At 42.5% G+C, this 14831-nt stretch overlaps 1 protein-coding gene and 1 long non-coding RNA gene across 4 annotated transcripts in view; one reads left to right on the top strand and one right to left on the bottom strand.

The window, feature by feature from the left end:
* LOC115077018 overlaps nucleotides 1-8371 on the bottom strand; it is an 83533-nt gene extending 75162 nt beyond the window's left edge. The window contains exon 1 of the long non-coding RNA XR_003852932.1: nucleotides 8256-8371. This is a non-coding gene — a long non-coding RNA (uncharacterized LOC115077018). The remainder of the gene's footprint in view (nucleotides 1-8255) is intronic.
* Nucleotides 8147-14831, top strand: part of CASZ1 (castor zinc finger 1) — a 357431-nt gene continuing 350746 nt past the window's right edge. For all 3 annotated transcript variants that reach the window (XM_029579132.1, XM_029579133.1, XM_029579131.1), the window contains exon 1: nucleotides 8147-8309. In XM_029579132.1, coding sequence (XP_029434992.1) covers nucleotides 8162-8309 — 148 coding nt within the window. In that variant the 5' untranslated portion in view covers nucleotides 8147-8161. The remainder of the gene's footprint in view (nucleotides 8310-14831) is intronic.

Genomic DNA, 14831 nt, shown 5'->3' with positions numbered 1-14831 from the left:
AAGGGCACACTATCTCCCCGGAAACGGAACCGCTCCCTAGCGCTTCCCAACAAACACAAACATAGACAGGTTAGCCTGACTTCAGTGCCAGGAAAAATAGAGGAAAGTGTTCTAAACATCAAAATCACAGAACATATAGGAAGACATGGTTTAATGGAACAAAGTCAGCATGGCTTTACCCAGGGCAAGTCTTGCCTCACAAATCTGCTTCACTTTTTTGAAGGAGTTAATAAACATGTGGATAAAGGTGAACCGGTAGATGTAGTATACTTGGATTTTCAGAAGGCGTTTGACAAAGTTCCTCATGAGAGGCTTCTAGGAAAAGTAAAAAGTCATGGGATAGGAGGCGATGTCCTTTCGTGGATTACAAACTGGCTAAAAGACAGGAAACAGAGAGTAGGATTAAATGGGCAATTTTCTCAGTGGAAGGGAGTGGACAGTGGAGTGCCTCAGGGATCTGTATTGGGACCCTTACTTTTCAATATATTTATAAATGATCTGGAAAGAAATACGACGAGTGAGATAATCAAATTTGCAGATGACACAAAATTGTTCAGAGTAGTTAAATCACAAGCAGATTATGATAAATTGCAGGAAGACCTTGTGAGACTGGAAAATTGGGCATCCAAATGGCAGATGAAATTTAATGTGGATAAGTGCAAGGTGATGCATATAGGGAAAAATAACACATGCTATAATTACACAATGTTGGGTTCCATATTAGGTGCTACAACCCAAGAAAGAGATCTAGGCATCATAGTGGATAACACATTGAAATCGTCGGCTCAGTGTGCTGCGGCAGTCAAAAAAGCAAACAGAATGTTGGGAATTATTAGAAAGGGAATGGTGAATAAGAACATAAGAACATAAGAAATTGCCATGCTGGGTCAAACCAAGGGTCCATCAAGCCCAGCATCCTGTTTCCAACAGAGGCCAAACCAGGCCACAAGAACCTGGCAATTACCCAAACACCTAGAAGATCCCATGCTACTGATGCAATTATAGCAGTGACTATTCCCTAAGTAAACTTGATTAATAGCAGTTAATGGACTTCTCTTCCAAGAACTTATCCAAACCTTTTTTGAACCCAGCTACACTAACTGCACTAACCACATCCTCTGGCAACAAATTCCAGAGATTTATTGTGCGTTGAGTGAAAAAGAATTTTCTCCGATTAGTCTTAAATGTGCTACTTGCTAACTTCATGGAATGCCCCCTAGTCCTTCTATTATTCGAAAGTGTAAATAACCGAGTCACATCTACTCGTTCAAGACCTCTCATGATCTTAAAGACCTCTATGATATCCCCCCTCAGCCGTCTCTTCTCCAAGCTGAACAGCCCTAACCTCTTCAGCCTTTCCTCATAGGGGAGCTGTTTCCATCCCCTTTATCATTTTGGTTGCCCTTCTCTGTACCTTCTCCATTGCAACTATATCTTTTTTGAGATACGGCGACCAGAATTGTACACAGTATTCAAGGTGTGGTCTCACCATGGAGCGATATAGAGGCATTATGACATTTTCCGTTTTATTAACCATTCCCTTCCTAATAATTCCTAACATTTTATTTGCTTTTTGACTGCTGCAGCACACTGAGCTGACGATTTCAATGTATTATCTACTATGACGCCTAGATCTCTTCTTGGGTGTAGTTCCTAATATGGAACCTAACATCGTGTAACTACAGCTAGGGTTATTTTTCCCTATATGCAACACCTTGCACTTGTCCACATTAAATTTCATCTGCCATTTGGATGCCCATCTTCCAGTCTTGCAAGGTCCTCCTGTAATGTATCACAGTCTGCTTGTGATTTAAACTACTCTGAATAATTTTGTAGTCATCTGCAAATTGATAACGTCACTCATTGTATCCTTTCAGATCATTGATATATATATTGAAAAGCACCGGTCCAAGTACAGAGCCCTGAGGCACTCCACTGTTTAACCCTTTTCCACTGAGAAAATTGACCATTTAGTCCTACTCTCTGTTTTCTGTCTTTTATACCAGTTTGTGTAATCCACGAAAGGACATCGGCCTCCTATCCCATGACTTTTTAGTTTTCGTAGAAGCCTCTCATGAGGGACTTTGTCAAACGCCTTCTGAAAATCCAAATACACTACATCTACCGGTTCACCTTTATCCACATGTTTATTAACCCCTTCAAAAAAATGAAGCAGGTTTGTTAGGCAAGACTTCCCTTGGGTAAATCCATGTTGACTGTGTCCCATTAAATCATGTCTTTCTATATGCTCTACAATTTTGATCTTGAGGATAGTTTCCACTATTTTTCCCGGCACTGAAGTTAGGCTCACTGGTCTATAGTTACCCGGATCACCCCTGGAGCCTTTTTTAAATATTGGGGTTACATTGGCCACCCTCCAGTCTTCAGGTACAATGGATGATTTTAATGATAGGTTACAAATTTTAACTAATAGGTCAGAAATTTCATTTTTGAGTTTCTTTAGTACCCTGGGATGCATACCATCCGGTCCAGGTGACTTGCTACTCTTTAGTTTGTCAATCTGGCCTACTATATCTTCCAGGTTGACAGTGATTTCGTTCAGTTCGTCTGACTCATCACCCCTGAAAACCAACTCCGGAACTGGTATCGTCCCCAACATCCTCACTAGTAAACACGGAAGCAAAGAATTCATTTAGTCTTTCTGCAATGGCCTATCTTCCCTAAGAGCCCCTTTAAACCCCTCGGTCATCTAATGGTCCAAACCGACTCCCTCACAAGTTTCTTGCTTTGGATATATTTAAAAAAGTTTTTATTATGAGTTTTTGCCTCTATGGCCAACTTCATTTCAAATTCTCTCTTCGCTTGTTTTATCAATGTTTTACACTTAACTTGACAATGCTTATGTTTTATCCTATTTTCTTCAGATGATCTTTCGTTCTCCAATTTTTGAAGGATGATTTTTTGGCTAAAATAGCCTTTTTGGCTAAAATAGCCTCTTTCACCTCACCTTTTAACCATGACGGTAATCGTTTTGCCTTCCTTCCACCTTCCTTCCACCTTTCTTAATGCGTGGAATACATATGGACTGCGCCTCTGTATCGCTCCATGGTGAGACCGCACCTTGAATACTGTGTACAATTCTGGTCGCCGCATCTCAAAAAAGATATAATTGCGATGGAGAAGGTACAGAGAAGGGCTACCAAAATGATAAGGGGAATGGAACAACTCCCCTATGAGGAAGACTAAAGAGGTTAGGACTTTTCAGCTTGGAGAAGAGACGACTGAGGTGGGATATGATAGAGGTGTTTAAAATTATGAGAGGTCTAGAATGGGTAGATGTGAATCGGTTATTTACTCTTTCGGATAGTAGAAAGACTAGGGGGCACTCCATGAAGTTAGCATGGGGCACATTTAACACTAATCGGAGAAAGTTTCTTTTTTACTCACGCACAATTAAACTCTGGAATTTGTTGCCAGAGGATTGTGGTTAGTGCAGTTAGTATAGCTGTGTTTAAAAAAGGTTTGGATAAGTTCTTGGAGGAGAAGTCCATTAACTGCTATTAATTAAGTTGACTTGGAAAATAGCCACTGCTATTACTAGCAACAGTAACATGGAATAGACTTAGTTTTTGGGTACTTGCCAGGTTCTTATGGCCTGGATTGGCCTCTGTTGGAAACAGGATGCTGGGCTTGATGACCCTTGGTCTGACCCAGTATGGCATTTTTCTTATGTTCTTATGTTTCTTATGTAACACACTTAAACAAAGCAGTGTCACACAACACTAACATACACATTTGTGATATAGCTTATTTATTTGGCATTATAAGTGTTCTTGGGAGATGCTGGATATTGGGTGCCCTTTGTCTTACAAACTGACCAGCATCTCATTGGATACAGGAAGTGACCCTTCTTTTATAGTTAAACATACAGTATTGTCGAAGTTTCTAGAATTACGTGACTGCCCAAAGACTCATTTACAGAGGCACATCATGCTGTTGACACTCACCAACTAATATACATAGTGAATGAGATACAAGGAATAGATCAATAATTGGGGATCTGATGGATACTTTTGGCCTGGACTGGCCACTGTTAGAGACAGGATGCTGGGCTCAATGGACCTTAGTCTGATCCAATATGGCACTTCTTATGTTCAAAGTTTACATTCTCTCGTTCACAACATTCTCAAATTGTATTCACATAACCGATCTCTATAACAGCACTAAAAAATAAAGACACACACACACATGTATATACAAAAACATTCAGTGCTCCTCCTTTGTTTGCCATGAGGATATCCTGCTGACAGTGAGTTCCCAGCATGGCTGGTTACAGATGCAGAAGATACATTAATCAGATTCTGAATCAGACTGGTTACATTCACCCTGCAAAATCCACAACATTCCTCTGGAAGTGTATATACATATACTTAAGCAAGACCCTGATCTGTGATCTAGAAATGTGTACATATATCCAGGCAATGCCCATGTCATGGATTTAGATTTGTGTACATACAGCTGAAGAAGGCCCTCCAGGTTTATTCATGTACATTTACCAGCTTGTGCCCTCCTATGTGTATGACACCACCTAGCCAGCTACTGTGATAGCTTGTGTGGAGTGCAGGAGTAGCTCAGTGGTTATAGCTGTGGGCTGAGAAGCAGGGAAGCCAGGATTCAACTCCACTTTCTCCCCTTGATGCTCCTAGTGACCTTAGGCAAGTCACTTTGTCCTCCATTGCCCCAGAGAGCAATTTAGATTGCAAGCCCTACGAAACGGGGAACTACCTATTGTACCTGAATTTAAGTCCCCTTGTCCTCAGGCTTGGAACAGTGAGTAATTAAATAAAAAGCTAGATAATTTATAGTGTACAGCATCTAAAACATTAAGGAATTTAAGTTTGATTAACACTTCACTTGCATTTGACCTATATGGGGACAGGTTGAAATAATACATTTCACTAAGAATGAATTTGTTTTATCAATTCTATAACATGACAGTGTTGCCCTCATGTGCCAAGATCCCATATCTGTAAAATACACAGATGCCTTTTCAGTTTTTACCGTAATTGCCTTTTTAAGGGGATTTTCCAAGCAGTTCATAATGATATGAAAGCTGCTATCCATTTCCCACAGGCCTGCCTTTACAGCCTGCAAAAACAATCTTCTGTCAAACCTAATGCTGTGAGATCTTACAATTCTGAAATTTGTGGAGCCTTAACCTGGGCTGCATCCTCAGCCTTTCAGGCAACTTAAATCAAGCCTTAATGAACAATATGCAGCATTCGTCTGCCTGCAGTTCTTGGTTTTTACTGGGCCATTCCAGTGATGGGATGACATATCCCATCTCAAACTCAAAGAGTGAAAGGACATCCCTCAGCCTAAGTCCCACCATATTTTGACTTCACCAAAAGATAATGAAGGAGGAATAGCCTAGTGGTTAAAGCAGCCAGGTTTCAAGTTCCACTGACATTGGGCAAGTCACTTCACCCTCCATTGCTTCAAGTACAAATATATTAAATGTTCAAAGGGGTTCTATGTGGAAAAATAATGCATAAGTAATATGCATTTGCATATATGCTATTTTATAAGCATCAGAAGTACACATGTATTTTTGGTTTCACACACATTTTACTGGTGCAAAAAAGGGACAATATATGGGTATTCCAGGGTGGGCCAAGAAGTATATATGGAAGTTGCTATTTTAGAGGAGATATATGCGTATAAATTAATGAATTTATTCATACTATTTTACACCTGTTAATTGACTAGAACAAGTGAAATCAGACTTGTCTGTTGTGTTCAGTTTTTGGGTGGGAGTCCTGGGTTAAGTGCTAGAGTCCAGGTGACCTGGAGATGGACTGGGTGAACTGGCTTAGGTATTGGCAAACTGGTAATTTCAAGTATGTGAATAAGTATTTTCAAAACAGTATACACTCATAGTTTATAAAATACCTGCCTCGGCTAATAAATTGTGGGTATTATGCATACATGCTTTTTTTGCAAATAGGTTTGAAAGTTAGGCCGTCTGGGGCAGGGAAATACCTACAGTACCTGAACATAATTAGCCTTAAACTCCCAATGAAAAGCTAAATAAAGACACACAAAATACATAGGGACCTAGTTACCAAAATGCAATACCATGCTCCATCACCAGGCAGAGAGTGAGAAAGAGAAGGGCCAAAAAGTCACAGCACTAGAAGCTGGGAATTGCCTTTATTGCCCTTTCTTTACTTTGTCATTTTTTTTCTTGTATTTGAACCACTTTTTGGGGCAGTTTTTAAAATGGGGAAAAGTCTACAGGCACTTTTTACCTATGGGCTTTGCTCTAAGTTTCAAAATGAAATTTGCATATTTCAGCACTGATAATTGCTGTAAGTACCTGTTTATATTTTAAATATAAAATGATGCATGTAGAATTTAAAAAGCAATCTGTACAAAAGTTATTTTCTTCTTCTAACCAATATCACTTCTCAGTGTGGCTAAAAGTAACTTGCAGACATTTAGTCACATTTAGGAAGAGTAATTTTCAGATGCCCAATTTACATGCATGCATAAAATGCTTTTTACTTATGTAATTGGCTTTGAAAATTCTTCTTCCCATGTATTACGTTGGCAAGTCCTGTACAAATTATCATGCCAGTAAACTTTCCTGAATCTGATAGACAGGTACAGAGAGACACGCAATACACCCAAAACCTCCATATGGGGTGGGAAAGAGAGATACATACACACATCCTTACCCCCCCCCCCCATCCTGGACATAGGGAGGACAGACAGACACATGCATATATACATATGCTCCCAAGACACATTTTGTAACCACGGGGAGCAAACCCAATTTAAGACATTTTGGGGCTCAATGCAACACTAAGTTGGAAACATCTCTCCTCCCCAACACACACACACTTTGTGGAAAAGAAATCCATAATTACTTCCCACACTTGGCTTAAAAATAAATATTCTTCTCCCCCTTTTTTGCTAAACAAATAAAAAAAAATCTCCTCCTGCACTTTACAATGCACTTTAGTTCTCCTTGCAGAGACTGTTCCATTCCTGCTGCAAAACAAGCAGTTTTTTTTAAGCCCTGCAAAGCGGAAGTAACAGCAAAACAGCAACAAGGAAAGAAGCAATGCAGGGAAAGTTTAGAGCTCTCTCTCATTGTCACTCCTCTTCAGCTGCGGCGGGGCCCAGTACAGTTTATAACCCTAAAATAGTGCTGATGAGGAGGACAAGCTTCAAAATCATTTACAGTGCATATTGTGGATATCGGCCCTCCCCGAAGTTTCAGCTCTTGGGGTCGGGCATTGATTGGAGATGGGAAGAGGAAAATAACATGCGCAGATTGGATTTTCAGATCTGTGAGTTATTTTCTATTCAAAAAGTACTCACACAAAAAAGAAGATGCAAATATCCAAGAATTCTCCCGCAACAATTTTCAACAGTAAAATATGTGTGTACTTTTCATTTGAAACTTGGAGCTAAGTCATGGACACACACACACACACCAGAACAGAGAGAGCGACGCACATACACTCATCCCAAAACGGAGCGAGGCACACAGATTTCAAAACCCAAACACATTCACCCTATAACAGAGGCACATATCCTAAAACATATGCACCAGAACAGAGAAAGACACACACGGACCCTGAGAAAAGAGGAGAGCCACACACTGACACCCACTACCTCCCCAGATCTAGCGAGACATTTGTTCATCCAGCAGAGCAAAGGCGCACACGCATCTACCCCTGCAGAACGAGGCCTGTGCTAGGACATATACAGGCAGGGCCGGGAGAGCCATGCCGAAGACATCTATCTCTGGACACATAGACCTAGCAATGGACGCACATGCTGCGTTTCAGAGACCTATCTCAGGAGCCAGAAAGAGGGACAGACATCTATCCTGCGAGAGGGAGAGACAGTGAGAACGCCAACCCTGCGACACAGAAAAGCCTAAGCCAGCGAGACATCCACTCTAGGATGCAGAGAAAAAGGGGGAGAGAGACCTGCACCCCAGGATCCAGAGGGAGAGAGCGAGCGCTAGCCTGTGGCACAGAGAGAAGCAGGCTGGGCCACTCTGGAGCTGCTAGGAAGAAGGCGAGCGCCGAGCTTCCGAGAGAGAGCGCGAGGAAGGCGAGCGCGCGCGCCGCCCTCACCTGCTGGGCGGGCGGGCGGGGGCGCGGTGCAGCCTCGCCAGCCAATGCCGCTGCGGCCCCGCCCCCGCTCGCTGACAGCCGCTTCCCGGAGCGGCGGCGGCGGCCGCGCTTCAGCTCGCCCGGCGCTGCCGTCCCTACCAAGTATGAAAGTTGCGTATCTGCGGGAGTTGCGCTTCGGACTCTCTGACGATGGTGAGTGCCCGCACTAACTTTGTCCTCGCCGCCGCTGCTTTCACTTTTCTTTCGGCTGCCCGGGCTGGGGGGCTCGGGGAGTGTCATGTGTTTGGGACAAGGGACGGCCGAGGCCGGGGGCCAAGTTTCGCCTGCTGACCGCTCTCTGCTCCTCACTCTCCGTCTGCTGGAAAGGGAACTTAAAATGGGAAGGCTGAGGTCTGGAAGAAACTTCAGACTTGTTTCTTAGACTTCGCATCTGCTTCCGCCGAGAGTGAAAGAATTAGTGTTAGTAGTGGAAAGGGAGAGAATGTAATAGGTGTACAATTCAACCGAAAGTGCAGAATGCTGCTGCTGCTTCTTAGGAGATGTTTGTTTTGGTTATTAGGCCTTGCACCCCTTTGCAACATTCAGCTCATCAGAAAGTGGTGCCCCCTGTCGGAATAGCTTCTACTATGAATCAGTGTTAAACAAATCACCCAAGTCATTTTCATAGGAAAATAAATTCAAGGACAAGGGAGAGGCTACCAGGAAATAGCTCTTTGTTAAGGGTGTGCATTTGTTTTTATTTGTTTTCGTAGTTTATATGCATACATTAGGAAAAATAATGAAACTAACCAAATCAAATGCTGAAAACAGGCCAAAAATGAATGGATGAAATGAATCACAACATTTTTTGTTCACATCCCTACTTTATTAAGAGGCTCTTAGATGCTTGGAATAGCCACCAGTAGAGGTGGTTGAAACCAGTACAGGGGCAGAGTTTAAGAATGCTCGGGACAGTTACAGAAGGCAGTAGTAAGGGTAATAGGTAAAAGATGAGTAGTTTCTTCATGTGAGGTAGATCCATTGCTTGCTTATTGTGTTAGAATCCTTATAAATAAACTTTAAATAAAAATGGAGGGGAAGGGAGGACCGGAGTATTGGACTAGTTATAGAGCCCTGCGTGCTTAATCCCATGGAACATAAGAAGGCCAGCCAGTGTGCACAGAATGGCTGTACAGCGGCATCAAGCTTCTATGAAAAAAGCAGCAAACTCAACTAGCATGAATTTACAACAACACAATGATACAGTCTTAGGCATGGGAAACAGGACATATTGGGTGGGCCAGTGGTCCTTATCTACTATATTGCTAATATGGTCACTACTTATTTCTCTACAATTACTAGATGTATAGTATGCAGTGCTGTATCCAGTTCTCAAGCAGTGGCACTAACCACTAGTAATATAAACCCCATGGGACTATTTATGTGCATCTGTATGCCTAGTGATTGTAAGCCCTGTGGGGATAGCAAAATATTTATAGTACCTAAATGTAATCTGCTTTGATGAAGTGCTGAAAAGCGGAATATGAAAATCTAAATAAATAAATAATGCTTTAGAAATAATTAGTAGTTGTAGTAGTAGTAGTAGTAATGCTTGCTAAACTATGTAAACCATCACCAGCATTTCTCTAACCAGCTGATATCTAATTGTGGCCATGAGGGAAGGGTTAGGCTGACTATTGTAGTGGATGATTTGATCATTAGGAAAATAGATAGCTGGGTATTTGGTGGGTATGAGGATCACTTGGTAACTTATCTGCCTGGTGTGAAGATAGTGGATCTAGATAAGAGTATAAAGAATGCCTGGGAGGGACTGACTGTAGTGGCATATACGGGTACTAGTGACTTAAGCCGCAGGAGGGAGGTTCTGTAAGCTAAATTTAGGCTCTTAGGTAGGAAATTGAAATCCAGAACCTCCAGGGTGGCATTCTCTGAAATGCTCCCTGTTCCATGCATGGTACCCCAGAGGCAGGCAGAGCTCCAGAGTCTCAATGCGGGGATGAGACCATAGTGCAGGGAAGAGGGTTTTAGGTTTCTTAGGAAGTGAGGAATATTCTGGGGAAGGGTAAGTCTATTCCAAGTGGAACCAGGCTGCTGGCACTAACTTTTAAAAAGGAGATAGAGCAGCTTTTAAACTAGGTGGCCAACTCCAGTCCTCGAGAGACACAAACAGGCCTGTTTTTCAGGATTTCCAGAATTAATATGCATGAGAGAGATTTTCATGCAGATATATCTCATGCATAGTCTTTGTAAATATCCTGAAAACCTAGTCTGTTTGTGGCTCTCAAGGACCGGAGTTGGCCATCTCTGAACTAGAACATGGGGAAGCCGTCAGCAGTTCATTGTTCGGAGGGAGGCATCTTCAAAGAATACTGGCATATCAAGTAAGTTAGAATATCCTGATAGAGAAGTGGTTGTAAAAGCTGAAAAATATATTTAAATATAAAGCATGCAGATAAAAATGATTCAAAACTGCCTATATCATCTGATAATAAGCAGGTTGTGGGTACATACAAAAAACAGAAATACAAATAAAACTATTTTAAAATGTTTGTATGCAAATCCAGAAGTCTGAAAAATAAGACTGGAAAATTAGAATGTACGACACTAGAGGAAGATATAGACATAATAGGAATCTCAGAGACCTGGTAGAAGGAGAATAATCAATGGGACACTGTGAGAGCAGAGTACAAATTATATCAATACACAGGGCAGATAAAATTGGTGGAGGAGTGGCACTATATGTTAAGGATGGCAGAGAGTCAAGCAGGATAGAAGTTTTTTGCAGGAAAGAGCAAGTTTGCTTACCATAAATGGTGTTTTCCATAGATAGCAACTGAATTAGCCATGCTGTCTGGGACGTCCTCCCATCCTGTAGGTGGCGGAGCTCTCAAAGCAAAGTTCTAAGTCTTGCTACAGTGTGTGCTTGCTTGGCACATCCCCCTCCCCTGTGTAGAGTGTCCTCAGTTTGTAATTAAGCAAGTATATAGTGCAAGACTGTCCGGGGAGGCGGGAGGGTCAACATGGCTAATTCATCTGCTAACTACGGAAAACACCTGCTTACGGTAAGCAAACTTGCTCTTTTCACGTACATAAGCAGCTGAATTAGCCATACTGTCTGGGAGTCCACAGCTAGCAATTTGAGCTGTTTTGATGTTGTTCTTGATGTGGGTGCTCAAATTGCTGAGGTAGAGTGTGGACAGTCTCTTGTGGTGTTTGAGGTGCCCGCTTGTAAAATCTGTTTACCCGTGGAGGCGTCTGATGAAGCCAGTTTGTCTAAACAGTAGTGAGTACTAAAGGTATGCAGTGAGGACCAAGTGGCCGCCTTGCAAATGTCCAGGATTGGAACCTCATGCAGATGGGCAACAGAAGCTGCTACTGCTCTGACTTGGTGTGCTTTAGGGTTGGACAAAAGTTGTGTCGACTTCGTCTCCTAGCAGAAATGGATGCAATTTGTTATATAGGTTGACAAAGTTCTTTTGGAGACTGGTACTCCTGGTGCATTCGGATTAAATGATAGAAATATTTGTGAAGGTCTTGAAGGAGAGGCCGTTCGTTGTTTATAATATGCCAGGGCTCGCTTACAGTCTAACGTGTGCAAACATCGTTGAGCCTCATCCGTGTGAGGATGAGGGTGGAAGGTTGGTAAAGTGATTGATTGATTGAGATGAAACGATGAATCCACCTTGGGAAGGAAAGATGGGTATGGTTGTAGAACCACTTTGTCGTGATGAAATACTAGGTAAGGTGGGTAATGGACTAGCACTTGTAGCTCGCTGACACGTCTTGCTGAGGTGAGGGCTGTGAGAAAGAGTACTTTCCACGCCAGGTATCTGGGGTGACAGGTGTCTAATGGTTCGAAAGGGGGAAGCATTAGTTGCTCCAAAACTAAATTTAAATCCCATGGTACAGGTGGTTTTGAGACCAGTGGGCGGAGTCTTAAAACACCCTTCATAAATCTAGAGATGAGAGGATGAGTGTAAATTGGTGCATTATCGTGTAGTGCATGAAAGGCAGCTATGGCACTGAGGTGGACTCTGAGGGAAGCCATCGCTAATCCTTTCTGATACAGTATGTGGAGATACGTGAGCAGGGAGTCCAGTGGGCAAGTGAACGGGTCGATATTCGCAGCGGAGCACTATGAAGCATAGTTAAACCACTTTCTTCTATAATTTCTCCTGGTGGAAGGTTTTCTGGAGGAAAGTAGGATATCTTCTACTTGAGGTGGGAGGTTTAGGTCTTGAAATAGCAGCCGCTCAACCTCCATGCTGTTAGGTTAAACGCAGAATGGAGTGGATGGCGAAGTGTTCCCCCGGCTTGTGTAAGTAGACGAGGGTTGCTTCCCAGTGGCATTGGAGTGTCTATCGAGAGTTGAACTAGATATGCGTACCATGGCTGTCTGGGCCATGCTGGAGCTATGAGAATGAGATTCACTTTGTCCCTGATGCATTTCTGTACTGTGTGTGAAATTAGTGGTATGGGGGAAAAGCGTAAAGTAGGTCGTGTGACCAGTCCATGAGGAATGCATCTTGTGACATCCATTGTGGGCTGGGATAAATGGAGCAAAAATGGTGGACTTTCCGATTGTGTTCTGTGGCAAATAGATTCACTTGTGGCCATCCCCAGGGGTGGAAGATCTGTAATGTCACATTGTTTTGGAGTTCCCATTCGTGGGGATGGAAAATTCTGCTGAGTTTGTCTGCTCTGGTGTTGTCTATCCCTGGGAGATAGGTTGCTTGCAGAATGATGGAGTTGGCTGTTTCCCATTCCCAAATTGATACTGCTTCCTGGCACAGTGTCCAGGAACCTGACCCGCCTTCTTTGTTGATGTAGAACATCGCTACCTGGTTGTTGGTGTGAATCATGACAATTTTTCCTTGTAGTTGAGGAAGGAAGGCTTGGAGTGCGTTCCAAATCGCGTGAAGTTCTAGGAGGTTTATTTGTTGCTTCCTCTCCCATGTGTTCCAGAGGCCCTGAGTTTCTACGTGGGAAAGATGGGCTCCCCAGCCTTTCGGGTTGGCATCTGTCGTGAGTATTATGTGATGAACCGGAGGTCTTAAGGAAGCTCCCATAGTGAGGGCTGGTGAGTGCAGCCACCAATTCAAATCCTGTTTCATGCTGTTTGTCACTGAAACTGGAGAGGAGAGATGGTTGGAGTATTGTTTCCATTGGGCTTTTAAGCCCCACTGTAATCGTCTCATGTGTAGTCGTGTTTGTGGGACTACATATATCGAAGCCGCCATATGGCCAAGTATGATCAAAATCTGATGGGCTTGTGCCTTTAATGAGTGGGATAGATGTTGTGCCAGAGATATTAGAGCTATTGCTCTTGGTTGAGGAAGGAAAGCCTTGTCTTTTGTAGAGTCTATGATGGCTCCTATGAATTGTAACACCTGTGTTGGGTGTAGATTTGATTTTTCATAGTTGACTAGTAGTCCTAACGTGTCTAGACATTGGATTGTCTCTAGAAGATTGTTCTGTAGGATGGAGGGGCTGGGTGCTACTAGAAGTCAGTCATCCAGGTAAGGGAATATTTGAATACCCTGGCGACATAGATGGGCCACCGCTACCGCTAGGCATTTTGTAAACACTCTGGGTGCCGATGAGAGGCCAAATGGAAGAACCTTGTATTGGAAGTGATGATTCATTGCCGTGAAACAAAGGTACTGCGAGGAGGCTCTGTGCATCGGTATGTGTGAATATTCGTCTTTGAGATCAATGGAACACATCCAGTCTCCGGGTTGAATGAAGGGCAGAATAGACTTGAGAGAAGTCATCTTCAATTTCTCTGTTTTGAGATGTTTGTTGAGTGACCAGAGATCTAGGATTGGACAAAGTCCTCCTGACTTCTTTGGAATGAGGAAGTATGGGGAATAGAAACCGGTGCAGGGATGCAACACCGGGAGTTCCTGTATACATTGTTGTTGTAGGAGGTTGTTGATCTCTAGGTGCAAGTTTTGAGAATGCTTGTGTTGAATTCTTTCGGGTATCCAATGTGGTAGTATGGGAGGGGTTTTGAAATTTAATGTATAATCCTATTTTATAATGCTTAATACCCAGCTGTCAGTTGTTATGGATGTCCATGCAGACAAGAATTGAGTTAATCTGCCGCTGACTAAGGGAGGTAGCGGTGGTTTCCGATGGTCTAAAAACTCATAGAAGTCGCAGGCTGTGCCTGATCCTGAGGGGTTTTTGTCCGCCTAGGAGTTCTTTGTTGCTGACGGGATGTTTGAGTTTGCGACAAAGAAGCACGTGGAGTATAATAGGCTGGCCTGGAAGGTGGATAAGGTCTGAACTGTCACCGTTGATATTGAAATCGTCTGTAAGAGGGGTAATATCCTCTATAACAGAGCTTTCCAAACTTTTCATGTTGGTGACACACTTTTTAGACAAACATAATTTCACGACACGGTAATTCAGTCTACTAGTAAACCAGAGGTTAAAGGTTAAACGAACGAAACATATTTTGACAATTTTATGTATGTTTCCTTAAATATATACATAAATAAAATGTTTCACGACACAACCTATCTCATGAAAACCTTAAATTTATATTTGATCATTTTTGCTACTCATCTATATTTTTATACTATACATATTTATTAATTGATACAGTTGGATAAAATGTTAATATTCTTCCTTCAATTTCCTCCCCTTTCAGATCCTAGTTATTTTTCCCTGTTTTTTGTAACTTTCTCACATCCTAAATATTGTTAT

This window comes from Rhinatrema bivittatum, chromosome 15, assembly GCF_901001135.1.
Source record: "Rhinatrema bivittatum chromosome 15, aRhiBiv1.1, whole genome shotgun sequence".
In the NCBI taxonomy this organism is placed as follows: domain Eukaryota; kingdom Metazoa; phylum Chordata; class Amphibia; order Gymnophiona; family Rhinatrematidae; genus Rhinatrema; species Rhinatrema bivittatum.
The sequence above is the reverse complement of the archived record's forward strand: the minus strand, read 5'-3'. Positions and strand labels throughout refer to the sequence as shown.